Raw genomic sequence first — 14,225 nt, 5'->3', positions numbered from 1 at the left:
CATGTCCTCACGGGAACATTTAATGCATTCTTATGTAAAACGAGTTAAGCTTTAAAATATCTGAATGATGGACGGAGTGGTTGTGCAGTTGTCCGTGTGACGAAGCTGTTGACTCCGAGACACCAGAGGGCGCTGTGGCGACAACAGGTATTTACATACGAGCGGCAAGATGGCGGAGTCAGACAAACCCAAAGCGAGCTCTTGTACTTTTCTGTTCAAAAAATCGACAAAGAAATTCTCCGGGCGAAAGAGGAGAGCAAGCGACAGCGACAAAGGTGGTTATGTCATATTTAGTTAACGTTTCTAGTGCGGCTTTGGCAGCGCTCGTGAAACGTCCGTCACCAACTAACTCATCTTTGTGTGTTCTTGAATTATGTGTAAATAAAAGCAGCTGTGTTTACATGTCACGAGCCAAACGTGTCACGACTCGACGTGCGGATGAGAAACTATAAATCTGAGAGCAGCTCGTGACATTTTTGCGACCGTTAAAACCATTTACCACAGTAGTGCTGCGTTCAGGGTCCCTCGGAATTTGGAGATTTCGTGTCTGGGCATTTTTCTCATTTTCTGTTTTCTAGATGCTTCAGATAATGTTGAACAGCCAAATAACTGAGTTTTTCTCACAGTCGGGGATCCTCTCAATAAAATAATGTGTTTTTGATTTAAAGACATGCAACTTCAAATCATTTTTGATAATTATTATTATTAACATATCGTGTAAAAGTTTCAGAAAAAGCTGCAACATGTGATAAAGAAACCAAACCTGAACTATGACTGTTCGCTCACAACCCTGTAATAACATAGAAATGTGTGAATGTCCTTTTTCAGATGGTAACAGTGACGAGGACCAGAGCTCTGTGGTCAGAAGAGACAAGAAAGACGCTAAAGTCAACCCCATGATTCAAAGAGTAAACAACAATAACACTGACAATATATCAGCCTTTTTTTTGTTTGTTTAATAGTGAGACTATTGTGTGACTGTTGTTTTCTCTCTGCGCAGTCTAAGAAAGTGGAGCGAGACGCTGCGTCTTCCAGTGAAAGTGAAGGTGAGAAAGAAGACCAGAAGGTCACCGTCGCCTACAAGTCCACGCGCTCAGCGGTGAGTTCACGCTTTTCTTTCATTCTGCATTTCTACAAGGCCGAAGCTTCAACACGCCGGTCAGGGAATGGGGATCAGAAACACGTCTCCTTAAGATATTTTTGTGCATTCACTGTCTGCTACGTTGATCAAATTCCAATCTTTGACTTTTGACTGTCCCGATCTCAAACAGAAACCAGAGGGACCCGACGACATGGGTGCAACCGCCACGTACGAGCTGGACACCGAGAGAGACAACGACGCGCAGGCCATTTTTGAGAGGAGTCAGAAAATCCAAGAGGTGATTGAAAACGTTTATGTTACAGAACTCGTGTCTTCTACATTTTCATCAATTCATATATTTGTTTCTGATTTCTTACACATCATGGGGGGAAACAAAATGTCCAGTAATCATACTTGAATCTTATATTATTTGTTTCAACAGGAGCTGACGGGTAAAGAAGATGATAAAATCTACCGCGGCATCAACAACTACCAAAAATTCATCAAGCCGAAAGATACCACGATGGGAAACGCCTCCTCCGGCATGGTCAGGTAGGCACCGAGGAGAGCCGCGGTCATCGCACACTTTGATGGATCCTAAAATGTCAGGTATGAATCTGGTTCACAGAAAAGGACCAATCAGGGCCCCCGAACACTTGAGAGCCACAGTCAGGTGGGACTACCAGCCCGATATCTGCAAAGACTACAAGGAGACTGGTTTCTGTGGGTTTGGAGGTGGGTACGAGAATTTGGCCGATTAAAGCATCAGCAATCTGTTGAATGATTAACTTTTTTTCGTTTTAATACGTTAATACGTTGATGTATGTTCTTCTCCGCCGATATCAGACAGCTGCAAGTTCCTCCACGACAGATCGGACTACAAACACGGCTGGCAGATTGAGAGGGAGCTGGAGGAGGGCCGGTACGGAGCCAACGGTGAGCAAGAGGAGGCGGGGTTCAAATCTTCTTTTCTTTCTTTCTTTCTTTGTACACGAGCTCCTTCTTTGAACACTGCGTTTCCATCCAGATGAGGAGAACTACGAGGTGAGCAGCGACGACGAGGACATGCCCTTCAAGTGCTTCATCTGCCGCGAGTCCTTTAAGAATCCCATCATCACAAAGTAGGACTTTCTTTCTTCACCGTGCACATTTCTGTTTCATGACCAGCTGCAGCGTGTTAACGAGTTCCCCGTCTGCCAGGTGCAAGCACTATTTCTGTGAGACCTGTGCCCTCCAGCATTACCGCAAGTCCAAGCGCTGCTACGTGTGCAACACGCAAACCAACGGAGTCTTCAACCCCGCTAAAGGTAAGCAGACGACTTCCAAGAAATTCATGCACTGAAAAAAACCGCGAGTGATTCCACTCATGTTGGTTTTTATCTTCTTTATTCCAGAGTTGATGGCTAAGATGGAGAAACATAATGCTGCAACAGACCAGCCACCATCCGATGAGGAAGATTAGCAACATCTGAACACCCCTCCCCCCCACACACACACATCCTCCCCCCACCCCTCCACCCCCCCTGATGTGTTTGTCTGTGTAAATTTTGAATTAAAGAAGTTTTGTAGATGGTTTGTCGTCTCACTGCGCGGTGCTTTCAACTTAAAGTAAAATGCGTTTTAATGTTAAAAGTCCAGTTTTATATTTGCAACACTTTTGCTTCGCCTCTCGCTTTCAAACGTACATGCAAGACAAAACAAGCACCAGTAAAACATTCACTTTTAGACATGAGCAACACAGCAAATTGGGAGGAAATACGTAGTTGTATGCTTTTGAAGGTTAAAGTAACAGGTGTTAATCTTCACCTGTGCAACGAAAGAGACGCCTGAAGGAGGCGGTTTGTAGAGTAACGCAGGCAGAGAGCTGATGTGTGGACGTGCTGTTCGTCTAGCCGACGCAAAACCCTCCGTCCGGTGCAGAAGGGAACTCTTGGTCGTCTCCGAGGGCCACCGTGCACCCTGACGGTGGTCTCGCTGAGCAGATGGGCCACATCGTGCACACATGTTCACACTAAGAGGTAGAGTGCCCCCCCCCCCCCTGAATATTCAGCAGCAGCTTCCCAGTGATCCATTTGATGAGAAACTTTAAAATCTACATCCTCTGACACCTCGGCGACAGCAGGAGGAAAAGAGGAGTCCTGCTGTGTTTTGGCTACAGGGGGATTGTATAATGTGTGAGTACAATCTGTAAACAGGTGTTTGTGTGTGTGTGTGTGTGTGTGTGTGTGTGTGTGTGTGTGTGTGTGTGTGTGTGTGTGTGTGTGTGTGAGAGAGAGAGAGGGACAGAGAGGGACAGAAATGGACAGAGAGACAGAGAGAGGCCATCAGTGCAGTGCAACAGAAGCGTGTGCGAGAGAGAGAGAGAGAGAGAGATCAAAAAGAGGCAAGATGGCTGCTGGCTTTTAACCTCCGTCTGAGAGCAGCAACTCCTTTAAGTTCGAGATTTGTACGACTGAGCAGGAGACCGCTACGAGAACAAATCTCCCGTCTGCTCAGAGAGTTTCTCATCAGAACCCCTACGAGTGTCTCCCCACAGAGTCCTCCGCTGTCAGAAATCCCAGTCGTCCACCTCCAGGTGGCTCAGACCGGACTCCAGGCTGGCCAGGCCGGAGGGGGAGTCCTGCTGCTGGGAGCCCTCGAAGCTGGTGATGGGCGACACCGGCCGCAGCAGCTCGGGCAGCGCCTCCGAGGGTCGGCGTTTGAGCTGAGAGAACCAAAACATGTGGACGACAAAACTTATTTTCCACATCATATTTAATCATTTAAAATATTTACTTTTACACGTTTTCTATATTCAAAGTGAAATGTGGGAGTGCCGAGCATTTAGACAAGTTGGTGTTCAACAGTGGCTGCAATCTACATTTATCTGGAATATCGAGATTTATCTACATGTTTATTTACATTTTTTTTTAGAAAAGTACTTCCCAGTATGCCACAAAAACCTGATGAAAGTCTAGAATGTTACACAAACAAAATTTACAAGGAAATAGCATTTTAATGTAAGACATTTTTATAGCACTAATAAAATAATAGAAACTGTTTATAAAATTGACAATGTCAGGATTTCCCTGTTATCTTACACACCTGTTTGAAGAAGGGGTGGCCAATGAGAGTGGAGGCCGACGGTCTGAAGGAGAACAGAGGGAAAATAGTCAGTGTCTTGATCTTTAATTATTCTAAAACACATTTCACAAAATTTAAAGTAACAATCTCGATGATCTCCATTTCGTTCTCTTTGGCGGCACCTTTGGTGTTAAACACAAAGTGCAGCTGGATTTCTGGACTTCATTTCCCAGAGATCCAAACAGTGTCACCTGTTGCATTAGCTCCGCCTACCATCTGTCCATCACAACAACCACTGCTGGGAGATGGACACCGCTTCACTAACTGTGCACAGGAATGTCGTCACAGACACCCGAGCTTGTTCAGTCCAGTTCTGATGCCTGTAAGACTCAGGAGGGACTTTAAGCTCCGCCTCCTCACACACAAAGCTCTTAATGGGCTCGGACCGAGTTACGTCTCTGACTCTCTGGTGAACTATGAGCCTTTAAACACTGAGATCATCTGCTGCTGGTTTATCGGAGGTTCACAGCAAACAGCCGGAAGAAAATTAGGGATTCAGCTTTTGTCAGCGACGCTCCAAAGATGTGGAACAAACTAGCTGCAGATATCAGGGAAGCTATCAGTTAATACTTTTAAAAGAAAGCTTAAAACATATCTCTTTACATCAGCCTTGAACCAGCTACTCTTGAAGCTCTCTTGCACTTCAACTACCGCGCCTTTAAAATGCTTGTTGCTTATTTGATATTTTAACTCTATTTGCGTTTAATTTTATGCATTTTATCGGTTCTTATGCATCTCATTTCCTTTGTATATTTTTAAATGTTCCTTTATATCTGTTCTTATGTGAAACACTGCATGTAATTCTCGTGCTGTGAAGCACTTTGAGCTGCATTTCTTGTATGAAAGGTGCTCTACAAATAAGGTTTATCATTACTATTATTATTATTATTACATTAAACTGCAAATACAAGGGCTGTCCTCATTCCTCTGTGTCACCTCATTGGCTGACAGAAAGGGACTTAATGGACGTCTGTTTAAATGAAACGTTTTGCTTCGGGTTCGGCCGACCTCTTCTCTGGGTCTCGCTGTAGACAGAGCTCAACGAAGCCGTGGAACTGTGGGGAGAAGGTGCGGTTGTAAGGGTGTCCTCCCGACGAGGAGGAAGGCTCTCCGTTAGAGTGTCGGACCCCTCCGGCTCCCGGACCCTCACAGATCCCCGAGTCGGCACCGGAACGGGACGGCTTCATGGACAGCTCCTCCGGGGGGATTGTGGTGGTATCTAGCAAACACGGCACCGTCCCGTTCAGCTTCTCCAGCAGCATCTGAGGAGGGGAGCTAATGTTAGTTCACCTGTATACTGATAGACAACTGAACAAATTAAACTTTGCCCCAGCAGAACAGGTGGGTTGTTGACGGGTCTCTTCTCACCTGCGTGGCCGGCATGTCTTTGAAGGGCACGTGTCCATTGGCCAGTTCACAGGCTGTGATGCCGAGGCTGTAGATGTCTGATCGAGAGTCGTAACCCTGCAGATTCTGACAGAAACCGTTCATATAGAAATGAACAACTGCACAGAAAACTGTAACCCTGAAACTTTGGCTTGCAGAACAGCATTTAAATTACTTGTTTAAAAGGCGGCAGAGACGGTATGAAACAGTATTGTACAAGATATCGGAAAATATTAAAGCGTTGTCCGACTGAATGTACACGGAGGAGGGCGAAGCGATAACCTTCATGAGTAAATACTCCGAGTTCCATCGCTTGATCAACATCAGCACCCGCGTTACTAACGTTGTTATGACTACCGGTATGTGGACATGAAACCTCGGCCCTGGTAGTTGGACAGCGTGAAGGAGTGCGGTACCTGTTGCAGCACTTCGGGGCTGAGCCAGGGCAGCACCTTCACGCTGTACTGGGGGAAGTCGTGGACAAACTTGGCCTTCTGGCCGTGACGGATCAGACTGAAGATGCTGCGCAGGCCGGACATGCAGACCTGCCCGTCGGCAGAGATCAGAACGTGGCTGGCCTTCACACTCCTGCAAAACAGATGACACACTGAATATCACACTGACCTGAAGTTAGCTTTCACTGATATATTCCTTTAAATAATATTATCCTGTGATTAAAATAAAGGTACGGTTTGATTATTATCTAATTCAACACATCCTGAAATAACATAGAGCAAAAAAACACACACGAAAGAAAACCAATAAATCAGAAAACAAAAAATACTGTATAAATACATAAATCAGTACATTTCTAACAATATAAAAATTAAAATAATGATGTGATGTGGAATGGAAGCCTTGATTTTGATCCTTTGCTTTGCCTTGAAAATATAAAAAAATCTTTTAACACTCATTTCCTGTGCAAGCGAGTCTCACCGGTGCACATATCCCATGTGGTGGATGTATTCAAGAGCTTTCAGCATGCCGAGCAAGATGTATGCGATCGTCATCTCGACCATACCGTCTGCAAAATGTGTGCAGATGAGATCTCTGGCCGACCCTGCAAACCCATCAGACAGATTACCGTGAGGCCGCTTCATCGCTCACATACTTTTTACTACACAGAAGCTGAGCTGACAGGTTTTTGGTGTATTTTCTTACCGTAAGCCATGAAGGGCGTGATGACCCACAGCTCATTTTCAGCTATGAAGACGCTCTTGTAAGGTACAATACTGGAGTGGTGAAACAACTTTGAAACGTGGAGTTCACCCTGAGAGGAAGAGGAGAGAAAATTACACCTTATTGTGTCCAGATGACATCCTTTATTTAATTAGACGAAGGCAGGAGAGGTCATCCGAACACAGACACCAGAGACGGGAGAGCTGAGTCATGCAGACTGATGGGATGGAGTGACGATGCAGACCTGCAGGTAGGTGACCATGTCATTAGTACATGACTCCAAGTCAATCCTTCGGATGGCCACATGCTCCCCGGTGGGTCTGTATCGAGCCAGGTTCACAGTCAATAAATCGTCCAAGCCCCGACCTAAAACACAGAAAAAAGTACTCGTCGCTTTTATGCTCAGGTCTTTAGTTTTTAAATATGTATGTTGGATAAATGTCCTAAAATACCAAAGAAACTCTCAACTCAGCAATAATATTTTTACTTACTATTCAAATACCCCAAATTCACATAAATGCCACAAACTTTGAGGTCTTTGCATGCTTCAGTTTGTTTTCTTGTATATCTTGAAATCGACACAAGCAGCCGAGTCCAGGTGTTTTTTCTTTTACGTACCGATAACAGTGAGGAGCTCATACGAGCTGCTGTCAGGGAGGAAGCTGCCCATGGTGTCTCGACGGCGGAACGAGGTCAGACTCTCCTGACTGTCCTCATGGGCCTGGAGGTGAAGGGGGAGGGGGAGTGGGGAGGGAGGAAATCAGCTCTGACGCCCTTCTTTGTTCGTTACAGTTCAGGATTTGCACCAAAGGGCTTGTGAGGGACTACCAGAGGCTTTATGTGTGATATCTGTTAGAAAAGGTGCGTTACTAAGGTGCGTTAGCATGACTCACAGCAACAGAAGCCATTAGAAACACATATTGGCAAAATCTAACCGTCAAACTATCCCAGTAAATACAAGAAGCTGCTGCAGGGAAAATAATTAAAACACATTGCAGCACTATAGTTCAACTTAATAGAAACCCTGAAAATGTTGTTTTTTTGATGGCCCCAGACAGTTACAGAGCAGAATTCAGGAAAAACATAAGGTTACTCTTAAATGATCTACTTTCCCAATAACAATATTACTCTATAAACAGAAGATCAAATAAATACGGGTAAATAAAAAGGCTCAGTTAAAAACTGCTGTCACATCCTCGTCAGTGAGGACTCCTGAATTCCATCAGTCTATCTCCACTGAAGTGATGGAAATGGACAGATTGCAGTAGCAAGCTGTGGAGGCAAATGAGGTCAAAGATGAATGAGTATTTGGACTGTTTCCATGGCGACCAGTGCGAAGACACACATTCGAAATTAGAATGGGGCACTTCCGTGAGCCTGATTGTGTCCTACGAGGCCGGAGATGACTTTCGAGATCAAGATCAGGAGCGCACAACTCTGAAGGTATCGTCACAGATAAAAACCGAGAGTTCATCCGTATGTGGACGGACGCCATTAACTTTACATTAAACACACAAAAACATGCTTTGGCAGCCGTCGCCTCAAGGAAACGTCTGCAAATGTTAATCTAATCACGCGGGGTACGTTAAACACTGCCACGGTGATCAGATGTTGACGGGGCGGGGGGGGGGGGGGGGGGGGGGGGGGGGGGGGGGGGGGGGGGGGGGGGGGGGGGGGGGGGGGGGGGGGGGGGGGGGGGGGGGGGGGGGGGGGGGGGGGGGGGGGGGGGGGGGGGGGGGGGGGGGGGGGGGGGGGGGGGGGTCGCCATGCATTTGCAGAAGCTGAACACATGGAACTCCATCCAGCATCTACAGACTGCAGGGACACAAAGTGACACGACAACAGTTCACCGTCAACTCAACGACAGGCTGTCAGCACAGACAGGAAAGTGTCACGACACAACATATCCTCGTGAAAAAACATTTTAGTGGGGTTACAAGGAGACATCAAAAATCCAGTTTGCCTGGAGCACAGCATGTTAACAGCACACCGAAGACTCAGACATAAACCGTGTAAACAAACAGGCTGGATGGGAGAATCAGCGCTTCTCCTCCAGGACTGTAAACTCGACACGACAGAAGCTCCCCAGTGAGCGAGCTGAAAAAAGGCCTTCTGAGCTACGAGCGTGGACAGCGTGTGTCCTGAACTGGACACTCATGCATTCGTAATTGTGCAAAGCCTTGAGGGGGGGCGGAGGGGGATCGTGGATTCAGCTAAATATAAATCTGAGCGCGCACATACGTGTACATACATGCACGCATATACACAAAAAGGCACATGGGTGGGGGTGTGTGTGAGGGGGTGATGATGCAGTGACAGGAGTACCACACTTACTTTCCTGTGAGAGAGTCCCTGAGCTTGCTCTGGGGTAGAAAAACCACATCATATGACATAAAAACATGGACACAAAAACAGAACAAGAGAAGGATCTGTGTTTGGAGAAGAAGCTCTTGAACTGGAAGCGATCGGTTCGCTGCATTCAGAGTTCCCAGAATCTATCAACACCAGGAGCTTTGCAGTGAATCACCCACAAAGTGACGCACCGTTTAGTGTAGTCATACTTCTGCTTAAAAAGACTTATTAAATGTTTTCTTATCAAGGGAAATGAGAGAAGCGAGCTAAATCCTGCAGGTTCTTTCCACGTTTAATGTTCGTATGTACGGCAACAGAGCGAAGCCAAAACAGAAATGAACTAAAATGCAATGAAATGAAAATGAGGCAAAGCTTGCAAAGAAAAGAAAGAAAAATCCACCCAAGCAGCTTTCTGTAATTACACAGAAACTTCAATAATGTGCCGAAATGATTGTGCTAATAGAGGCAGCCTGACAGCCTGGTGGTTAGACTACAGAAGCCACCGTCGACAGCGCTGGCTGGGCCGTTACTGTGTTTCATTCCCCCATCTGTCTCCCACACATTTCCTGTCTATCCCCACTTTTGCAGTCAAGAAGGCATAAAAGCCCAAAAAAGTAATATTTAGAAAATTATACTCATCATAAATATGGAGAAACATTACAATTAAAAGCTAAACAAACCAGTAATGCAGCCACGAACATGTCGTTTAGCTTCAGGATGCCTGGAAATGACCCTTTCACACACGTTTCACACGCAGACGGTGGTTCCTCTACATTTGTTATTCAAAACCATGTTTTCTGAATGATTTCAAAGTGACTGCTGGACAATATCACAGAGAAAAATAAACTATCATTCCCAGTAGGAACACCACCAGTCAGCTCTTAGAAATATAACCTCTGACTAAGAAGAGATTTTGGCAGGTGATCAATGCTTCAAATGTTTCAGAGCATTTCAAAAGTAACATTGATAGTAAAAGCAGATTATTATATCAGAATAATGTAGTTCACTTGTTTTTGACCGGTTGTTTATGTTAACTCTTCTGAACAGGCCATATCCATAAAATCAGACCGCCCGGTCGTCCACAGGACGGGGATTTGTGAATGGAGGGTGGTTGGTGTCCATCACAGAGTACATCCGCTTTCCTTGGATCAACATTCAAATTATTCTCAATCTGATCTGTCTGGAGGACAGACACACAAAATCCCCAACATCCCATAACCGAACTAAAACCGCAACACGTCCATAAACTACAGCCAACTTACAGTTTCTGTTGTGGCAAAGTATTAATATACTGTCGGACCAGAAGAGGAAAAGCTGCCACTCAAATAAATGAAAATTACCTCTCGCTATACAAACGCTTGGCTCCGTTTCTATAGGTAACAGAAGTGATGTACGTAAACACCGCGGTTGGACAAGAGTAAGATAAAGTGAGTGGAAAACTCTGATAAACAACAGAGAGACTTCAGCTCATCCAGAACTCTGCAGCTCGAGTTTTAACCAGAACCGAGAGGAGAACATCAGTCCAGTTCTGATGCCTGTAAGACTCAGGAGGGACTTTAAGCTCCGCCTCCTCACACACAAAGCTCTTAATGGGCTCGGACCGAGTTACATCTCTGACTCTCTGGTGAACTATGAGCCTTTAAACACTGAGATCATCTGCTGCTGGTTTATCGGAGGTTCACAGCAAACAGCCGGAAGAAAATTAGGGATTCAGCTTTTGTCAGCGACGCTCCAAAGATGTGGAACAAACTAGCTGCAGATATCAGGGAAGCTATCAGCTAATACTTTTAAAAGAAAGCTTAAAACATATCTCTTTACATCAGTCTTGAACCAGCTACTCTTGAAGCTCTCTTGCACTTCAACTACCGCGCCTTTAAAATGCATGTTGCTTATTTTATATTTTAACTCTATTTGCATTTAATTTTATGCATTTTATCGGTTCTTATGCATCTCATTTCCTTTGTATATTTTTAAATGTTCCTTTATATCTGTTCTTATGTGAAACACTGCATGTAATTCTCGTGCTGTGAAGCACTTTGAGCTGCATTTCTTGTATGAAAGGTGCTCTACAAATAAAGTTTTTTGTCATTGTTATTACATTCTGTCGAACACAAACGTGCTGCTGCTGTAATGCAGAGTTCAACATATCAAACACTCCTGAATGTTTCCATTGAATTAAGTCTGTGATGAATTCTGCAAAACAAGGAACCGGCTCATTACTTTAGTTTCACTGCATCTGACAAAGAAGTCGCTGTTGGCTTTAAGTTTCAGTCATGAATAACAGTATTGTTTCCAAAAAGGAGGAAAAACAAACTCAATAAAGGGAATTCAGTTTATATCCTCACTCTTATTCTGTTGTGCTCAGGTTTTACACTTTGTGTTAGTTGAATATAACTGACTGAATGGAACTTGGATGGTTATTATTTGCTGTCCTGCAGTTCATGATACTAAAGAGGAAATCCACTTACAAACACCAAACATGTCCAGTGTACATTTATAATTACAGCTGATGTGAAATGTGCCGCTGCAATTCACCGCAAAGATAAAGTCCGATTTATGTGCATTCGTAAATAAAATATTGGAAGTAAACAACCTTTTAACAAGCAAGATAAACAAATTCACAAGAAGCATTTCACAAAATGGACATTTCTATATGTGACATCAAACATTATGAGCAAGTGATTTTAAATGTGCCATCTAACAAATTATGGTTGCAAACATAAATAATAAGGCAATTACATTTGAGATCGGTAATAAAATGTTAGATTAAGTGGATGGAAAACTCTCATAACTGTAAATCTGAGAAGCAAAGCGTGTAATCACTCAGAGCTGAATGTTTGTTTCCTGTTTGTGCTGATGAAGCAGTTTAACGTGTAGTTTGGGGGTGCAGATGTTTTTATGTTTTGTTGTACATTGGTTGGCCTTTGACCTCACCTCCAAATAACTCCAAATCCCGCAGGCTCTCCACACTCAATTTCTCAGATACCCAACGCTGACAGACACAGACGGTTAATAAGAGGCATGGGGGGGAAAGAGAGAGAAACGCAAGCAAAAGTAAGGAAAGGTTTCACAGAAAGACATTTAGAGCTGTTGAATAAAGATGCTGACAAACTAATCTGCAGCTGTTACACGTTTTCTATATCTCGTGTGAAAGAGAAAGTCAAAGAAAGCTCTACTTTAAGCTCTTTTCTGTCTGGTTCAGTCTGCAAGTTGTTCTCTGGGTTGTAAGAACTGATGACACATTTAACTACAAGACGGTTTAACCCTCTTCAACCAGTAACAACCTTCAATGGAAATATGAATTAAAACATTTAAATTAGACGTATTTCTGGGTTCTAGATTTCATCCCTTCTCCTGTAAAGTCTGAATCCTGAAAGAGGAGACGCTTCGTCAACACTTACAAGGAACGACATGGATCCTCCTGAGCGTTACATGTGATGGTGGAAACACGGACAGAAAGGATCTGGAGGGGGATGAGGATGTCTGTTTAGTCTCCTTCTGTCACTGATGATCGAACATCTGGAGAACATACACAACATCTGACATTCACAACACATCTGGAGAACATACACAACATCTGACATTCACGTGTTTTGGTGACTCAACACAACAACTTGTTTTCTCCTCGTCTGTGATGAACAGAAGTTATGATTGCTCAGTAAAGGGAGAATTAAACATTGTGTCGTAAAGTGTACCAGCTGGATGACCTCTGGTGCTGCTGTGTGAGAAATATATGATGAAGATGATGAAGAAGATGATGAAGATGATGATGATATCTTTGTTAAATGCTGATTTTTAGAATTGAAACCAGTCAACGCTGGAAATAATGACGGTTTCAATGCAAACCGAGATGCTGACTTGAACTGAGAGCAAACGGAGGAGCTGGAGGAGACGAACACAAGTTCAGAGTTCAATAAATCCTCCTTCAGAAGTTCAGAGTTCAATAAATCCTCCTTCACAAGTTCAGAGTTCAATAAATCCTCCTTCACAAGTTCAGAGTTCATTAAATCCTCCTTCACAAGTTCAGAGTTCAATAAATCCTCCTTCACAAGTTCACAAGAGTTCAATAAATCCTCCTTCACAAGTTCATTAAATCCTTCCTTCAGAGTTCAATAAATCAAGAGTTCAATAAATCCTCCTTCACAAGTTCAGAGTTCAATAAATCCTCCTTCACAAGTTCAGAGTTCAATAAATCCTCCTCCACAAGTTCAGAGTTCATTAAATCCTCCTTCACAAGTTCAGAGTTCAATAAATCCTCCTTCACAAGTTCAGAGTTCAATAAATCCTCCTTCACAAGTTCAGAGTTCATTAAATCCTCCTCCACAAGTTCAGAGTTCATTAAATCCTCCTCCACAAGTTCAGAGTTCATTAAATCCTCCTTCACAAGTTCAGAGTTCATTAAATCCTCCTCCACAAGTTCAGAGTTCATTAAATCCTCCTCCACAAGTTCAGAGTTCATTAAATCCTCCTTCACAAGTTCAGAGTTCATTAAATCCTCCTCCACAAGTTCAGAGTTCATTAAATCCTCCTCCACAAGTTCAGAGTTCAATAAATCCTCCTCCACAAGTTCAGAGTTCATTAAATCCTCCTTCACAAGTTCAGAGTTCATTAAATCCTCCTCCACAAGTTCAGAGTTCAATAAATCCTCCTCCACAAGTTCAGAGTTCATTAAATCCTCCTCCACAAGTTCAGAGTTCATTAAATCCTCCTTCACAAGTTCAGTTCATTAAATCCTCCTCCACAAGTTCAGTTCATTAAATCCTCCTCCACAAGTTCAGAGTTCATTAAATCCTCCTTCACAAGTTCAGAGTTCATTAAATCCTCCTCCACAAGTTCAGAGTTCAATAAATCCTCCTCCACAAGTTCAGAGTTCATTAAATCCTCCTCCACAAGTTCAGAGTTCATTAAATCCTCCTCCACAAGTTCAGTTCATTAAATCCTCCTCCACAAGTTCAGTTCATTAAATCCTCCTCCACAAGTTCAGAGTTCAATAAATCCTCCTCCACAAGTTCAGAGTTCATTAAATCCTCCTTCACAAGTTCAGAGTTCATTAAATCCTCCTCCACAAGTTCAGAGTTCATTAAATCCTCCTTCACAAGTTCAG

At 43.8% G+C, this 14,225-nt stretch overlaps 2 protein-coding genes across 3 annotated transcripts; one reads left to right on the top strand and one right to left on the bottom strand.

Moving 5' to 3' along the window:
- Nucleotides 1-139: 139 nt before the first annotated feature.
- On the top strand, nucleotides 140-2,656 carry rnf113a (ring finger protein 113A). The gene is made up of 10 exons (XM_069716224.1): nucleotides 140-275; nucleotides 829-908; nucleotides 1,001-1,099; nucleotides 1,272-1,379; nucleotides 1,524-1,633; nucleotides 1,710-1,816; nucleotides 1,928-2,017; nucleotides 2,109-2,202; nucleotides 2,282-2,388; nucleotides 2,476-2,656. The coding sequence occupies exons 1-10, from the start codon at nucleotides 170-172 to the stop codon at nucleotides 2,541-2,543; spliced, it is 969 nt and encodes a 322-aa protein (XP_069572325.1). The 5' UTR covers nucleotides 140-169; the 3' UTR covers nucleotides 2,544-2,656.
- On the bottom strand, nucleotides 2,451-12,715 carry strada (STE20 related adaptor alpha). 2 transcript variants are annotated; one of them, XM_069716222.1, is made up of 12 exons: nucleotides 12,523-12,715; nucleotides 12,056-12,113; nucleotides 9,104-9,132; nucleotides 7,388-7,490; nucleotides 7,014-7,135; nucleotides 6,752-6,860; nucleotides 6,527-6,650; nucleotides 6,007-6,178; nucleotides 5,573-5,677; nucleotides 5,213-5,466; nucleotides 4,166-4,208; nucleotides 2,451-3,785 (listed from the first exon to the last, which is right to left on the bottom strand). In XM_069716222.1, exons 1-12 carry the CDS (start codon nucleotides 12,532-12,534, stop codon nucleotides 3,630-3,632), a joined length of 1,287 nt encoding a protein of 428 aa, XP_069572323.1. In that variant the 5' UTR covers nucleotides 12,535-12,715; the 3' UTR covers nucleotides 2,451-3,629. The 2 variants fall into 2 exon arrangements, with proteins under 2 accessions (XP_069572323.1, XP_069572324.1); XM_069716223.1 differs by lacking the exons at nucleotides 9,104-9,132; nucleotides 12,523-12,715.
- Between the last annotated feature and the right edge of the window lie 1,510 nt (nucleotides 12,716-14,225).

Source organism: Brachyistius frenatus, unplaced genomic scaffold (assembly GCF_029030835.1).
Source record: "Brachyistius frenatus isolate BFR_SWC_R1_liver_20210118 unplaced genomic scaffold, ASM2903083v1 Contig_154, whole genome shotgun sequence".
Lineage (NCBI taxonomy): Eukaryota > Metazoa > Chordata > Actinopteri > Embiotocidae > Brachyistius > Brachyistius frenatus.
This window is presented reverse-complemented; position numbering and strand designations above follow the sequence as displayed.

Bases quoted from the DNA above. Each gene is read 5' to 3' on its own strand.
- rnf113a (XM_069716224.1), top strand. From the start codon at position 170: ATGGCGGAGTCAGACAAACCCAAAGCGAGCTCTTGTACTTTTCTGTTC. The intron at 1,100-1,271 runs GTGAGTTCACGC...GATCTCAAACAG, and splicing joins ACAAGTCCACGCGCTCAGCG to AAACCAGAGGGACCCGACGA. The intron at 1,380-1,523 runs GTGATTGAAAAC...TTGTTTCAACAG, and splicing joins GGAGTCAGAAAATCCAAGAG to GAGCTGACGGGTAAAGAAGA.
- strada (XM_069716222.1), bottom strand. The intron at 6,179-6,526 runs GTGAGACTCGCT...TCTGTTTTGCAG, and splicing joins CACATGGGATATGTGCACCG to GAGTGTGAAGGCCAGCCACG. The intron at 3,786-4,165 runs GTGTGTAAGATA...TGGTTCTCTCAG, and splicing joins GCCACCCCTTCTTCAAACAG to CTCAAACGCCGACCCTCGGA.